The 17,224-nt window shown below is 32.9% G+C and overlaps 1 protein-coding gene across 3 annotated transcripts; it reads left to right on the forward strand.

The window, feature by feature from the left end:
• The first annotated feature begins 1,111 nt into the window (after window positions 1-1,111).
• LOC138308984 (uncharacterized) lies at window positions 1,112-14,777 on the forward strand. Of its 3 annotated transcripts, XM_069250068.1 has the most exons (7): window positions 1,112-1,337; window positions 4,271-4,282; window positions 10,466-10,496; window positions 11,685-11,828; window positions 12,410-12,583; window positions 13,082-13,162; window positions 14,135-14,777. In XM_069250068.1, exons 1-7 carry the CDS (start codon window positions 1,296-1,298, stop codon window positions 14,164-14,166), a joined length of 516 nt encoding a protein of 171 aa, XP_069106169.1. In that variant the 5' UTR covers window positions 1,112-1,295; the 3' UTR covers window positions 14,167-14,777. The 3 variants fall into 3 exon arrangements, with proteins under 3 accessions (XP_069106169.1, XP_069106170.1, XP_069106171.1); XM_069250069.1 differs by lacking the exon at window positions 4,271-4,282 and having other exon boundaries at window positions 1,115-1,337; XM_069250070.1 differs by lacking the exons at window positions 1,112-1,337; window positions 4,271-4,282 and adding an exon at window positions 9,107-9,206.
• The last annotated feature ends 2,447 nt before the right edge of the window (window positions 14,778-17,224 follow it).

The raw sequence follows: 17,224 nt of genomic DNA on the forward strand, positions 1-17,224 counted from the left end.
TAAATTCATAGCAGGTTGCCTCCAAATTCGCATAAAACTCACGTGAAAAATCGCTACGTTAAATCTTTCAGTCACTCCATTCCCATTTTGCTGATCTCTAAATTTTAAAGATAAAACTAAAATCGAAATATCTTTTAACGTTTAAAATATGATAGTACCTATACATACCTGATTATTTTTTTAAATTCATAGCAGGTTGCCTCCAAACTCGCATAAAAACCCTTGAGAAAAATAGCTTAAATGTTATTTTTGTTTGTATTAATAGACAATACGTCTCATTCTCGTATACACTATAATGATAAATACTATCAATCGAATTTCATTGTTACTGTTCGAATATATATTTCCTTTATATCCGTACAATTATATTTCTATTTGTGAAGTCTTTAACATTTATGCATTATATCATTGTAGGAATCTATTTTATTTACTTTTACTTTGAATCAAATACCATTAATCAAATTTGTTTATTATTTCATGTAAAAATAATCCGCTATTTGTGAACTATTTAACTTTGAATATGTATACATTCTATCAATATAGCATTATATTTCCTCAGCTTTGAATCAAATACTATTAATCAAATTTGATTGTTATTCTATGTGAAAATATTCCCTTTATATCTTTACAATGATATATATTTGTAAACTATTTAACTTTTTATATGTATACATTCTATCATTATATGATTATAATCTCTTAAATAGGGATCAAATATTATTAAACACATTTTATAATTACTCCGTGTAAAATATTGTGATGTTTGTGAACTATCTAGCTTTAAATATGAATACATTCTATCAATATAGCATTATATTTCTTCAGCTTTGGATCATATACTATTAATCAAATTTGATTATTATTCAATGTAAAATATCTTCACAATTATATTTCTATTTTTTAAACTATTTAACTTTTAATATGTTTACATTCTATCATTTATAGCCTTATATTTCATTCACTACGAATCAAATCTGTCGAGGTATTTTCTAAACACTCGATACCTTTACACTATATTTTGCATTGCTTTCACCTTGGGACCATAAATCGGAATTTACCTTATCGAGCACACGGTGTCGAGATTTTTTCTATGGGGTTGTATTATTTTATGTCGTTATTAACGTGAAAGCGTCTTCCAGTTTAAATGAACAAATTGTATACAATGGAGAGGTATTATCTTTCGTCAAGGGCTCTTAAATCACGGCTATTTACCGGTAGATATATACGTATTTACCTGTGGTTAAGTACACCTCTTACCTACGTCATCTTTCACCTTGCTAGTCTAACGCACAAACATGGACACCCAAAGAAAACGGAGAACTTCTCTGGCGATTCAGGTAAGGTATTTAATTAGTTTTATTCTTTTATGAGCCGATAAACATATAGAAAACATACTTTTGGATGTCGTTTTAGTTCACTTTAATGTTTAATATTCGTCATTTTCGGTTCCATGTCTGTATCGTGAACTGTTTACTACAGTATAACAATATTAATCTACCGAACAATATAAGTATTGCACTAGAACTCACTTTATAATTGCCAGAATTTTTTACTACAGCGTTACACTCGTGAAAAGAATATACAAAATCGACTGGACCGTAAGATAATGACTCTATAATACATACTTTGTTCAGTTAACTGCATTTTTCTCTGTAATTCGATGTCTACAAGTACAATTTAAATGTATAATCATCGCTTGAATAAAATCTGCATAATTATATTGAACACATATCGAGAAAGTACGTGGGTTTAATTTTCTTTAATTAAAATCGCGAGACTCAATTATTTATATATGGTCCAGTGATCATATAAAACTAGATAATTGTTCTATAAATAAAGGTCATATTAGGCGACAATATCTATCGTCTACAAATAAGATAAATATCGGGTATTTAGTAAATTATTATACTGCAGACCAACTTTCTGTTACCGATACTAACTTTTGTGATTTCGCCATTTAAAAAGAATCACGTGACGAATAGCTTCCAAAGCGAAGATTAAAAAAGACTTGTAGTTCAATGATGTTCGTTAGTGCGGCAGGTGAAATTCGAGAAAATAAATCTGCGCAAAAGAAATTCCCTGCTATATGGTCACCCCTTGTGTAAGTATTATTCGCGAATATTAACTTTTGTGATTTTTCTTTGATCGCAAAACTTTCTCGCGACAGAAAGTGATATCTATTGCCCTGTACATATAATTCTCGCGTACATTTAATATAATTGGTACCATTATACTATTGATTTAACCAAAATTCAAGTTCAAGATCTACTAGTATGATGTGTTTTCACTCACCCTCCACCTCAGAGTTGCTAGTTCGACTCTTAGCCAACGCGCCCAGGGAATAGAATATTGTGAAGGCAGTATATGATATTTACACTGAAATTATAGTTTAAAGTTGGGTACAGCTTCATTACGTCAACTAGAATAAAAGCCGCGGCTTCCAACTAGAGAAAAAAACAGAGAATGGATTTCGGTTGGTCAGTTAATAAATTGAGTGTGAAGAATTAGAAGATAGATCCAGGGTTCGTGCCCAAACAATGACACAACGACACAAGAAAATGCCGAATTTAAATTCATCAAAAACTTGAGATTCAATAAAATATTGGAAAAAGAAAACCGCCAAAATTAAACTCATCATAATAAAATATTCATGTTTATCAGAAAGCTGCAAAAATACACCCAATGCAAAATAAACCTGTTCACGCTATATAATGCAGTGATTTAGCAGCGATATAATACTAGAGGTGACAACGTGGGTTAGGTGATACGTGTAGTTAAATGTCAAAGCCTAAGTACGTTTAAACCTATAGACTAAGTCTGAAAGATATGAATGCCTTTTCATACCGCGTTATAAACACGCCATACCGTATCTTAATGGGATTACGTTTTGTTTTCATTTCACAAAAAAGGCAAAGCCTCAAGCAGACATTAATTAATACTCGAGATTTTAAAGGTCTCGATACACCAAAGCACTTGAATGCGTAACTGATACGTGTATTGACTTCGGCTGTAAATATTTATACAAAAATCACTTTGTATCGGGTTCCTGACTTATCATGGCCTTTCACTATTCCTCCCATACCGTCAAGTACCCAAGTCAATACATTAATACAGAGCATAATAGAATTAAAGACACGGATTATGTTTATAAGTTCATGTTCCTTTCAACAACCGGTGCCACAAGGACCCGAAAATTCATATATTCGAAAATACATATGTTTAGACCTATTTTACAGTGTGTAAACGTACTGAGCGTATAAGTTGATGGTTTTTATTCGGGTACTCCGGTTTCCCTCCACCTCACCGCTCCCGGTCTTTAAATGACGCCAGCTACTGTTAATAGGAGTAAACAAACAATTAAGCAAACAAAGAAACAAAGGTAAAAAAAACCAAGAACAGAACAACAAACAAACAAAATAAAACAAGCAAACTTAAAGCCGAAACATAATCATAAGATGCAAGGTAATAAAATATTTTTATTCAGGACGACCAAAATTACCTGACTATTTTTTCGTGCAACAGACTCTGTACGTTATTTGATTAATGTGCTTTTATTCATAACAACTGGACTATTTATTTTTATGCTGGGACGCCGACCTAGATTAACCGGATCGTTGTATTCTTGTGTATGTGATTTATTTGTTTACATGGCTTATAACGTCACATGTATTTATCTCCTTTCAAACTTAACGTCCAATTTATTTCCCCTCGGAAGATATCGAATTGTATGATGTCGATATCGTTTATCTGTAACTTATTGCGCAAATGGCGGCACTTCCGGTTTGGTATTGAATGCGTGTGCATCTGAGTTTTATTTCTTTCAAAATATCCGCGCGCTGTAATGTCAGACACGTTTTTAATTGTGAAGAAATTTCCAGTTTTTAAAGTTATCTATAGCTAGCTATCATCTTCACCAGCCAAAACAGCGGAGTGTAATGTAATCAGAACCATTAGCTAGCGAAGATGTCTAGATATGAACAAAGATACACTACCAACCACCAAAGCCAGTCGGAAAGCTCAGGATGTTTCTGCTATGGCTTCAGCTAAAAGACCAAAGACTTTTTATCGTCGTCAAACGATTGAACTTCCTGAAACCAAATACGCGTCAATTTGTGAAATGAAGAACTGAAAACAAACGATAGTGGGGTTTATGATTGGAACTGAAAACAAACGATAGTGGGGTTTATGATTGGATAGTGCGATAGTAAATAAAAATTAAAATGTGTTAAAGGAATATTGCAAGCTGAATGTATGGAATTTGTCTTTTCAGATTGAAGAACAGGTACAGTGTTTAATGCAACTTCTTCTGTCTTCAGGATTGGTCCTTTGAACCATATTTCTTTAATTTTTCAAATTAATCATTAACTATATCTATGGTAATCTACAGATGTACAAGTTTCTAAATACAGTCAAGGAGTTGCTATCTAGTGTAATTATTTCATATTTCATTTCAAAATATTTCATTGATAATACAATAATTATAGATATAGGATAAAACATAAATTAACACATAGTTGTTATATCATCTATTGTTGTTTCTGTACTTTAACTCCCGGATTATCGAACCATTACCTGTAACTGTCCTGTATGTTAAAAATAAATAAGACAGTCACTTATAAGATAGTAAAAGGTAGCATATTGGAGAGTTACACAATACGGGTGAGTATATGTCTCCGGGTATAATCCTATAACTATGTTAACACACAACACATAACCTGCCGGAATATTCCATAATTTTTAAATCCAAGTTACGAATAAAATCCCATACAATGAATATGAAGAGAATTTAATCCTCTATTGATATGGAATTAAACGCATCCACAGAATTTCTGTATATTTCCAGATCGAGTTTTCCTCCTTATGCAATATTTCACCATTTAACACTTATCTACAGCATTAACTCCAATTTCCGTTTTCTGAAACCTTGTTGCTTTTGTACTTCACTTTTGATTTTAAATTTCCAAATCATCTACACTGTAGGTTTACACTTATTTTGGTGTTGTTTCAACAATATTTCAGAATCTCACCAAAATCCCAATGGCTTGTTGAATGAAATTGCACATGGTGTAAGTAAATCCAAAATTGTCCCTAGAGAAGTTGAAATTTTAAATCCTCTGAATTCAGTGAAAGTTCTGGGAGCGATCATTTTAGCAAAACACAGTCTAGTTTCATATGACATTTCTTTACCAAATCAGAAATTGGAAAGACATATCCTTTTAGCAATAAAAGTCACTAAAGCCACCTTAATATATCATTTAGATTTAGAAAGTAATATCCCTCCATCACTGTTTGCGGACATGGTGAAAATAAATTTACAGATAGTTTTCCAACCCAAAAGCATGTTTCATGCATTCCGTTCATGAATGCTATTCATCACATATAACACAGGTAAAGGTATTTCTATGTTGCCACTGTCTATATCAGATGGGTCATGGCTGAATGCACATTGGTAGAGTTACCTGAGCTCATAGACAAAGGCAAAAAAAAACTGGCTTATATAATAAAAGTGTACTTTATTAACACAAAGACTTGCTATCTTTTAAGTTAGAGATAATAGATTACTAATTATTTCATATAGTGAAAAATGTATACAACGACTCTCGTGCATCGATCAGCTGATTTTAAACAATACGCCAGTTTCATATCAATAAAAATAGTTCCCAACAATATTTTAATGTATAAGCTGTAATGTGTTGTTTCTTGATAAGAATCAACTAAGTTTTACTGTAATAAGTTAATCAAATCTTGTTATAACTATATTTCTTGTTTATTGTTTGTCATTTGCAAAAATAGGTCGACCGGAAGGCGGAAGCTTGAAAACGCGACGCTATGAAACGACGTTTTCATCCAGCTGTTCCATTAATCTCGTTTCTCGTCGTATATGGGTGTCATAATTTTAAATATAATATAATAACCTTTCAATAATTTTCATTTTTAATAAATTATTCTAGTGTAAATGTATGTATTGAATGTATTTTTCAAATTTTCATAGCGGCTATGAATAGCAGAAGCTATCTACATATCTCTCGAGGAGCGCGTTTTCGAGGAGCGCGTAATTACGCGCTCCACGGTATATGTAAATAACTTCTGCTATTCATAGCCGCTATGAAAATTAGAAAAATACATTCAATACCTATATGTAATAAAATGTTTGTATCTATTTTAATAATTAAATAAATCGAGATGTCTTCATGTTTTACATAGCAGACATACTGTATCAAGTGGGTTCGCTTGTCAAAGAAGCCTTTACATTATTTTTGTTTATGATGTGGATATTATTTTTACAGTATATAATATTTGATATAGATAGCAAAAAGTAAAGAGAGAAGGTCAATCCATGAACATCTTTCAAGGAAGCAAACATTGAAAATAAATACACCAAAAATGATCACTAATCTTAACATGACTTTGTTTCAATATGTTACACTTTTCAATAAATGCTTTGGCGATGTACTTAATTAAGATATTTTCAAAGTGTTTATAATATAGTGATACAGAAAAACTGATTATGAAAATGTCTTGCTTCCCTTTCAATAATTTCTTGCTGTCTAAACTACTGTAACTTTTACTGTCTAATGAATATAATGGCACTCATTCAGGTGTCTTCTGCTTGTCAAAGAAAGGGAGATTACTCTGATAGCTCTCAATGCGATCTCAAATGCACACGTATGAACACATGGTATGTTTACCATATATAAAGATGTAAATGGGATTAATTCACGTACCACGTGATACCAGATAACGTTTGTGCGGGATTTGTATATCAAGTAGTGATGGGACGTAACTCATTGTAATCCTCCCGCTAAAATGACGTTAGCGCGGGATATTTGACGTAATAAACAATAGTCCCGCACAAACGTTATCGGATATCACGTGATAAGTAAATGAGTCCCAGTAAAGTAAGGAATATTCTCATAATTCATTGAAAATCCTTAACATCAAATTCTGCTATCGTATTATATGGTATTGCGAAATATAACTGTCATCCTCGATACTCAAGGGTTACCATCATTGACGTTTTATCCACCTCTGGACTACCTCATAATAAAACTGGAGACAAAAGAAGACATGTTTTTTGTCCTTTGATGCACATTAAAAGAATCAAATAACGATACACTGTTGATGAATGTCTCCGCAGGCCTGTAAATGGGCAGGTTTTTTTTTATCATGAACTGCCTTCATTTTGCTATGAGATAGTCCGGAATCGAATATAACGTCAGTATCACATGCATTGTATCTTGATACAAATCGTATCGTGCGTTGGTTGCATCGTTGCAGCCCTGCCTAAAACTATCGACTAAAACTAAAACAGACTTAAAGCAAGATGACATTGACGCTAAAAAATGTGAATCAGGAATGTGTTATATCAGTGGTATCACATGCATAATATCTTGATACAAATCGTATCGTGCGTTGGTTGCATCGTTGCAGCCCTACCTAAAACTATCGACTAAAACTAAAACAGACTTAAAGCAAGATGACAGTGACGCTAAATGTCATGACCTCTAAGAGCCATGACTTGCAGATACAAGAGCGGTCACCGCGACGCCCCAAATGGTGAAACGTCGTCCCATTTCATAACATCTACTTAAGATCATTCATAAATTGCCCTAAATGCACTAAACTCAGCAGGATTATCGGATTAAGATTATTTACAGTACGTAAGTGGTTTTTTTCCCATACCTACGGGTGCAATACTGGTTGGTCTAGGTCAATACACTAATGTCGCCTGAGGCTGTATTGCATGGCTACCCATGCAAAAAAGCCTCGTGACGTCACGGCGTCAACAAAATCTCTATTTCCTCGGTAAAATTTTAACATTTTTTCGCAAATATGGCTGGTTTTATTATAAAAGATGCAAACAACGGATTTGTGTTGAAAATATCACGTAACTTTCATGTTTGGAAAATTGTCTTCCAGTCGTGGATTTCTTCGAATTTATTTCAAAATGGAAGGATATTATAGTTGTAAAATTGAAATGAAATTTCTAGGTATGAAAGAAAAATACTCTTTCATAAGTGGATATGAAGAATAGGGATATTCTACCCTCGGGATCACAAAATGTTGTATAACTCTCGGCAAGCCTCGGGTTTTACTACATTTTATGACCCTCGGGTAGAATATTCCTATCCTTCATATCCACATATGAAAGAGTCTTATAATATCTACCTGGTATATATGAATATAAATGCATGATTACTGCTAAAATAACAAGATTTAATCTCTGGAAGCTCAAGTCAGTCTTATATTTATGTTTTAAGGAAAGTACAATACACGTCAAACCGTCTCCCGTCCAGATATTAGAACGTTACTCCCGGCCGACCAAAAATTCCCAATCTCACGTGGTTGTACAATATGAAGCTACAAATACAATTTATGCTCGACCAAATAGGAATTTCCACTTATGTTAAAATTCTACCGCAACATGCGGTTCCCATTACAAAATTCAATATCATACGCGTGATTGTAATATTTCACGCTTTCGGTGGGACACTCACGAATTTGGGTGTATTCCCAACATTACTTCGTGTTTCTAGCAACTGCTCTTCCAAATTATCATACCATGGTAGGTCAAATACCTCCTATCTTATGTCGAGAGGTTAACAATGATATGATAACCAAATTTGGTTATTATTAAGATATCCGTCACCCAATATTACATTCATTTACATGGGAAGTCTATCAAAAATGTCGTCCATCTAAATATGAAAATGACGATTTTAAGATTTGAGGAGTACAAAGCTCTTCTAGTTGACCCTTGACGTTTAGCAGATTCAGAAATCAAATGACAATTTTTCAGAAATTTTAAGAGTTAAAACATATGAAAAATGGACATGTGCTTCAAGCCCAAGAGTCAAATCTGATTTCTTAAAGTCAAGACCATACTACTGGATGTCCTGAGTAACCAGTTATGATAGTTTCAGAAGAAGAAAAATCCAGAAGAAAATTATTACCACCATATATGGGAATTGTTGTACATTAACATATTTGGTTATTGAATTACAGGATTAACCGATGACGTCACTGGGTATTAAACTAAGGCGATCAGATGTTTGAGGTTAGCCTAAGGGCGACTGTGTATATAAATATTAGTGGTCGAATGCCACTAGCCATTTAAGTGAAAACAAATTAATAAATCGGTTAGAAATATTCTCCGGACTACAATGACATCTATCTTTATGATCGATTATTGTTATTTTGACGAGGTAGGTTATTCTTAAATGTCATAATGTCGAATGTTTATATATGATAATATCTTGTTTTTTGTTTTGTTGTTGTTGGTTTTTTGGTGCTGTTGTTGTCGTTTTGTTTTGTTTATATATATATATAAATGTCATTTTATTTATCAGTTGATTAAAAATCATCTTTAAGAATATCAGTTAAGTATTACAATATCTAAACTTCTTTTAAATTAGATTATATTATACATGTATGGATATATAAATATACACATTGATAGAAGTATATAAACTAGGAAGTTGTTACTACCGTGTAAGCGATGGTTTCTTTTTTTTTAAGTTTTGATTTTTATTCGCTGATAAGCAAAGTCTGAACATTATGAAATATGTTAAAGCGAACTTTTTATTTTTATCAAAACTGGACTTATGGCTAATATAAATAGGCTTATTTGAAATGCATTGTAGATTCTGTCTAAATTATACATTGTATGTCTGTATTCAGTCCTTCTAATTTCTATCTTCAATATTTCTTGAAATAACATTCCAAAGAAAGATCTTCTGTATATCAAATTAAACCCTTTTCACTAACATTGCGATTTAGTAACAAAATATGATTTAAAGATGCTCTACCGCCGACGAATGGTATTTTTTCTCTATCAAAAACGAATTAATGTGTTTTTTCCTGTACAAAAGTTACTTACTTAACACCATTACCACCATTACCAAAGTTTAAAGAGTTTAAGCTTCTTATTTTAATTAAAGATAAAAATATTAAAAATAATTAATTGAAAAATGTTCTTGGTATCTTTAATAAATCAGCTAAGTAATAAATCATGTGACGTCATATATAGATTATGAGGTCAAAACTACCTGTGACGTTATAATAGTATTATTACATATGTATACATATACGATATTTATGACATGGCTTTATGACAAAGCTAGACGGGCCAGTTATGTGATAAATCATATGACTTAACCGAGATCTCGTACAGGTAAACACGAAACTTGAGCTTGAAAATTATACCAACTATATATATATATATGCCAGACATTTTTGTAGGCTAATTCAGCATAGTCGTGAAGTATAAACAGTACTTACTATTGTTATCAGTCTACGAGTGTCATCTTCAATGTCCCATATCCCGTTAATAACGGTAAATTATGTACTGATCTCGTCGTTGTTGTGTTCCTGGATGATCTGATTTCACTAAGGAGTAGACTACGTAGAAACAGCAACTTCCACTTATGCAAACAATAATCGTGTTCTTCTTTTGTCTTTTCAGTCTGGAAATATAACGGACGAAATACGCAACGGTAAGATTATTAATTATTGTTATCATCATTTACATCACTATTTATAATTAAATCAGAGTAATGATGGTTTTACGCACTTTTTGAAATATCTGCTCGAGGAGGAATTCTAGATTTGATTAAGGCACATGGCCCTGGATGTTTAAAGCATGATTAGCTTAATCACATGATTAGTGAGGACATGACCGTGGCTGTTAAAAGCATGATTGGCGCAATCAATAACATGATTAGTGAAATTTTCATTTCTCATTTACTGCAAAATTTGTGATTATATCTTCACTAAACTCATCAAGTAAGTAAAGAATAGAGCTCTTAGAAGTCTTATAAAAATTGTAAAAATTGTATAACCCGAAATTATTTTATCTTGCTTTTAACATTGTCGTTAAACTTTGACAAGCCTAATCACCTTTTTAACAACTAGACCCAGATTGTTAAAATAACTCCACATCGTAAAGTGAAAATAAGAATCTGGATCTTTAACCACCATTGATAAATACATATACTTTTTCCCCTTTTTCCAAATAACACTATTTAAACTGCACAGTAAAAATAATGAAGGTTTTACGCAACAAATATTTTGCTTTTAAAATAGCTGTCAGAGGAAGAATACTTGCTTCAATTGAAATACAAATCCTTAAAATTATTCCGTTTAGTAAAGTCATAATAAGGATAAGCATTATAATCAGATTGAGTAATACTCGACCCTGATAGCTAGCCATCGCTTTATCATCTAATCAATTGAAATGAAAGAAAGTTAAATAATTCAACATTTTATACATCCTCCTTGATAAGCGTTATAATCAGATTGAGTAATACTCTATCCGAATATCTAGCTATTACTTTATCATATGATCTAGCTATTACTTTATCATATGATGGATTGAAATGAAGGAAAGTTAAATAGTTCAACATTTTATTCAACCTCCTTGATCAGATTGAATAATACTCTATCCGAATATCTAGCTATTACTTTATCATATGATCTAGCTATTACTTTATCATATGATGGATTGAAATGAAGGAAAATTAAATCGTTCAACATTCTATTCAACCTCCTTGAACCTGCTTACGACTGTGTTTATGTTATTGTTTGAGAATAAGTAATTAAACAGCAAACGTTTAAATTTGTAAAATATCTTTAATACTTTTTTTCAGATTTGTATTAAGGTGCATATATTTTTGACGTTTTAGAAATCAAGGAAACATTTCAGCTTTTTGATATCGATCACGACGGCAAAATATCAACAGACGAAATAGCAAATGTCCTTGACAATCTTGGTATGTCCACCAACAAGAAGATGGTTGATGACGTCATCAAGAGGCTAGATGCTGACGGTAAATTTAACTCTGTGTTTATTTTTAAAGCATGACGTTTGTAGATATTGTATTACAATTTATCTTTGTGAAAATTTTAAAGTATACGAAATAATTAAAAATCGGTAAAAACTCGCAAAGTAAATGTCAAATTTACGGAAAATGGTCAAATCGCTATTTTCACGGGACAACATCTCCACCACATTGTCCAAAATTTTCATAAAATTCCAATCTTCATTACCTCCCCCTGTCAGAAATATACTTTTTCAAAAATTTCAAAATTTCTTTACATATTTTACATCTACATGTATTGTCCAACCCACCAATTAAACATTTGGAACTGATCCGCCATGAATACCCAATCAGCAGCCTCCGAAACATCCACCCCTTCACGAAATAATGTGCCCAGAATGGGATTTCCATTAATCTAATTTTGGGTTGATTCTGAGGTTCTAAAAGCGTCCCTAAAAGCGTGGCTTTCCAAAATACACAATTAAATAGAGCACGGGACACAAGATAACTGATTTTAGGGATATTTACAATAGCATGTTCTGCATAACCAGCAAGCCCACAAGGTTTCAGCGAATGATTTGATGTTGCAGATAATGGCACAGTTGACTATGAAGAATTTGAGGATTTTATCACCAAGAGCGGCTTCCTACAGTCCCTCCCGGATGAGACGGATCAGGAAATGTTGGCAGCGTTCCAAATTCTGGATGCCGATCAAGACGGTTACATTACAAAGGAGGAGCTTACAGAATTCACGTCACGTGTCGGTAGGGTCTATTTATAGATCGTTTCGTCTTGATTTTATTGTTGTCCAGTTGGCATTCATACTCACATAATTTCCAATTGAAGGCAGTTTTAAAAAATATTTAATTTCGTAATGATTATAAGGAAATATCTAGTTATTTTGCCATTGTTATGAAAAAAACCCCAATGTCATTGATGTCAAAGATGCCTCAGCTATTTTAACAGCCATTTGTCTGATTGCGTTTGAGGGTTGAAAAATAGGCGTATGGTATAGATATAATTTGTTTAAATAAATGTTATAACTTTATCAAATTTTATGCCATGGACCTTGAAAGGCGCTTTTATGACATGTTCTTTTTTGTTTTTTGTTTTTTTGTTTTTGTTTTGTTTTTTTGTTTGTTTGTGTTATTTCATAGTATTAAGATATAAATCATATTTAAAAAAATGAACATATTATTAATTTACTTTGTTATGAAATTTCTGATATTTTTCTTAACAGTTTATCTTATGGGTTTTCACAGGTGATAAGAAAACGGAAGCGGAAATTCAGGCAATAATAAGAGAGTCGGACACTAACAACGATGGCCGGATCAGCTACCAAGGTACAATAATACATGATAAATCACATGAAAAGAATTTGTAAAATTAAAGAAAACATATTTGTGTTCAATAATGCGATAGAAATAATGCGTCTTAATCCCTATTATATTCTGGTGGATTAGTAAATACCTCTTGACCGGACAAGACATGTTACTCCGGCAAGTCTACATAAATAATTCTCTGGTAATAAACACGCTGTTTGTACTAACCGACACCAATGATCTGACCTCGTTAATAATATTTGTTGACAATGAGTTTAGTTTTATTTTGCATATTACAGAGTTAGCTCCCTTACAGGTAGGTATCGATTGTAACGTCATTATTTTGTGAGTGTAATTCACGTCATATTCTCCAAAATGTATGACGTTACGCTCGCAAACATATACCACATACAATCAATACCTACCCGCAAGGGCAGATAACTGTGTAATATGCAAATTAAAGTTCATTCAAGGATGGCCTCACTTAAGTATTGTGTTAGATTGGTTCGTGGGCAAAAATTCGACGTAACTATAACAGAGCCTTTATCGGTTTGAAGTAAAAATGTTGAAGGCCAACTTCAAAATTTAATAAAATGGGAATGTATAACGATATTGATAATTTTGTAGAATCGCAAGAGTTATTTGCTAACCTTTAATAAAACATTGTCATCATAATTACCATCTGAAAAGTTAAATTGCGATAAATTAAATGTTAATTATAATTTATATATTAAACGCGTCTTGATATTTTCCGCCGTCGTCCTAATTACCGCGCGTTAGTTGACTATACATTTAACTGCGTCAGACGGCAAAACAGCGAAATGAATATTCATTGTTAATTCGGTGTTGTAACCTCATCTTAGGACAGCATTATTTATTCTCTGATGTTGAAATTTTTTTTTTTAAACAAAAAAAAAGTTTCGGAAAGACTGCGGGCCTTTAAAGATTTCATGTGACGCAATCATGTTCTGCAAATGCTTACTTCTTTTTCAGAATTCGTGAAACACATGGCTCCAAATCTCTAGGTAAACAGATGAAGCTGTTGTCAACTATACTTAACAAAAGCAGCTACGTGCGTTATCGGATGGTATGACAAAAATGTGTTATATTTCAAAATAGCAAACAGAGTGCGAGTCAGCATGTGATACCAGAAGACAACAGGATCCAGAAATACCCGGATGGGTTAGAAAACATTAGAATTACCATGTTGTGATGGAGGTTATGGACCTAGTCCGCTAAACCTGCCTATATTATTACGCTTCCACCCTTAATATATTTAGCAAAAAAGTCTAATAATATAGGCAGGTTTAGCGACTACTATGGACCATGACAAAGCTGAAAACGACGTTATTACATTATGTTTACCGTGCCAATAAACGCTTTTAGAAAGTGATTATCCAATCAGCTAAGCCCATTCGAATCACATGATGCGCATGAGCATACATTATAAAGCAAGGCTGATTGGTTATATGGGATGTGAAGATAAAGTTACATTGTGATCAGTGCGTGATGGGGTTGAAATTGTCTCGCAAAACGTAAGTAAGCGTGAATAAGCATAAGTAAGCGTGAGTAAGCGCGAGTAAGCGTGAATAAGCGTTAATAAACGTGAGTAAGCGCGAGTAAGCGTGAATAAGCGTGAGTACTTGAGTAAGCATGAGTACTTGAAACTAGGCTTTTAAATAGTGAATGTGACTGGATTTGAACAGATTGCGCGATTTATCATGAAATGTAATCGGCATGTTGTGTTCAAAACAAAACGCATTTGTGAGTTATTCCTGTGTGAGAGTATTTAATGAATGAGCATGAATAATAATCACGTTTATCTCGAACTATGCTTTCTAGAGTGAGTGTGTAGTGATATAAAAGGATAAGGCGGTTATCATGAACTTTGATCCGTATGTCGAGTTCAAGGCAAAATGTGAGGTTAATACTTTGTAAGATTACCAAAAAGTATGAGATATGAGTTTTTGTTCTTAGTCGACCTTAGTGATATCCACTTTTTAGATGACAGGACCTGAAGTTAATGATTAACCTTTATGCCGTGTTATTAAGATGTGCATTAATTAGGTTTTTAATATGTATTCCGAATTTGCATATTACAGAGTTATTTGTATTTGCGTGTAGATATTGGTTGTGACGTCATGTGTTTGCGAGCGTAACGTCATACGTTTCGGAGAAAATGACGTGAATTGCACTCACAAAACAATGACGTAACAATCGATACCTACCCGCAAGGGAGCTAACTCTGTAATATGCAAAGACGGAATACGTTACCTTGATTCAGAATAAGAAACACGTTTTGACCAGGTTTGGCTGTAAGAAAGTGACGAAATGTCGGTCCCACAAGTTATTATGTTAGCAAGTTAGTATTTAATATGGATCATAACCATATCATAACAACACACAGGTAATGTGTAAAGTGGAAAATGTGACTAATTCACGTACCACGTGATATTTGATAACGTTTGTGTGGAACTTTTATTTCTAATAGTGATTGAATGACGTCATATGATGATACCCTGTGCTAACATCATCAAGATTACAACGAGTTACGTTCCATCACCATCAGAGATACTAGCCCCATACAGACGATATCGGATATCATGTGGTACGTGAATTAGTAGTATTAGGACATTTTAATAGGAAGATGTTGAGTACGCGAGTTAAGTGTCTGGTATGAAGCGTGAGTTACTGCTTTTTCGGGTACTAGTGTGCCATTAGGTTTTAATAACGATGTAACGATGTACTTGTTGTGTGTGAGTGTGTCGACATAGTTGGATGAAGATACCGTGCGCGTTATCTTCTGTTCTTAGGGTCAGTGCGATTTAAAAAAAAGTCAGTACGTGAAAGTGTTCAAATATCTAACATTTTATCCGTATAAAGTGTGATTAAGTGACATTCAAGCTAGATGTATAATAAAATACGCATTTTCATGTTTATTGAAAGAACTTAACATCCATTATATATTTATTAACGTTGCATATTCAATATAAAACAAATAAAATGAAGCATAACAAACAGACCAATAGTGTATGCCTCATTATTACGTTTTCAACGTTTAAGAGAATGATATGCATCAATATACAAATAATGACGCATCTAGCCTATTGATGACGTCATCAATGAAATAAAAAGGAAAAAAACAGCTTGTTTTATAAGATATATGCTATAATGATAATTTTGAATTTCTAAACATTATGAAAACAATGAGTATATAAAATCAACATTTATGATTTGTAAATACGAAAATTTCGAGTTTCTGTGACATTGTCTAGTTTGGCAACTCTATGGGTTCCTAACACTTTTTACAGTATGCATACCAGTCGGTACTCTATTAGTAATGATAGTCGTTGTTGTCTTTCTACACCAATGACGTTTTTGCAGGTAAGTATCCATTGTGACGTCATTCTGTAACAATTGTGAGCGAAATCGTGACGTATTCTCTGAAAACACATGATGCCACAATTAATACCTTCCCGCAAGGACAGATAACTCTTTTTATATATAATATACAAACACGGCATAAGGACGACACTACTACATGGCGCTGAATGGGACAGACGTGGTTGTAACAATCAACCATCGACCGAGAGTCTATAAGCCAGGAGATCTTCTCAATATTGCCTACACCCTAAAGAAATCGAGTTTAATAATGAAAATATAAACAATTGCAATCTAATTAAAATTCGATGTTAATTATCTACTCCTTACACTCATACGGAGTGTACGGAGTAGATAATGAACATCGAATTTTAATTAGATGGAAACAATTGTTATTTTTGACAAGACTTTAATAAACAAAAAAATAATGAACTTCCCTTAAATGAATTCAAACATTTTTTATCATGTCTAGACATTTGTTAACCAAATCCAATTTAGGAGGTGTACCATTTAGGGTACTCAAACCTGCTGAAACACAGGGCTGGAACGGGTATGCTTCAAAGCTCTCTATTTATAAATATATGCACTACTGACAAGTAAACAATCGTGAAATTAAGATTTTTTGAATGCCAAGAGAAAAATCTTAACTAGAAAACAAGTTAGAAAATTTTAAAATCTCCAAAAAGTGTGCCAATTTGGGTA

The sequence above is a fragment of the Argopecten irradians genome, chromosome 15, assembly GCF_041381155.1.
Source record: "Argopecten irradians isolate NY chromosome 15, Ai_NY, whole genome shotgun sequence".
NCBI lineage: Eukaryota > Metazoa > Mollusca > Bivalvia > Pectinida > Pectinidae > Argopecten > Argopecten irradians.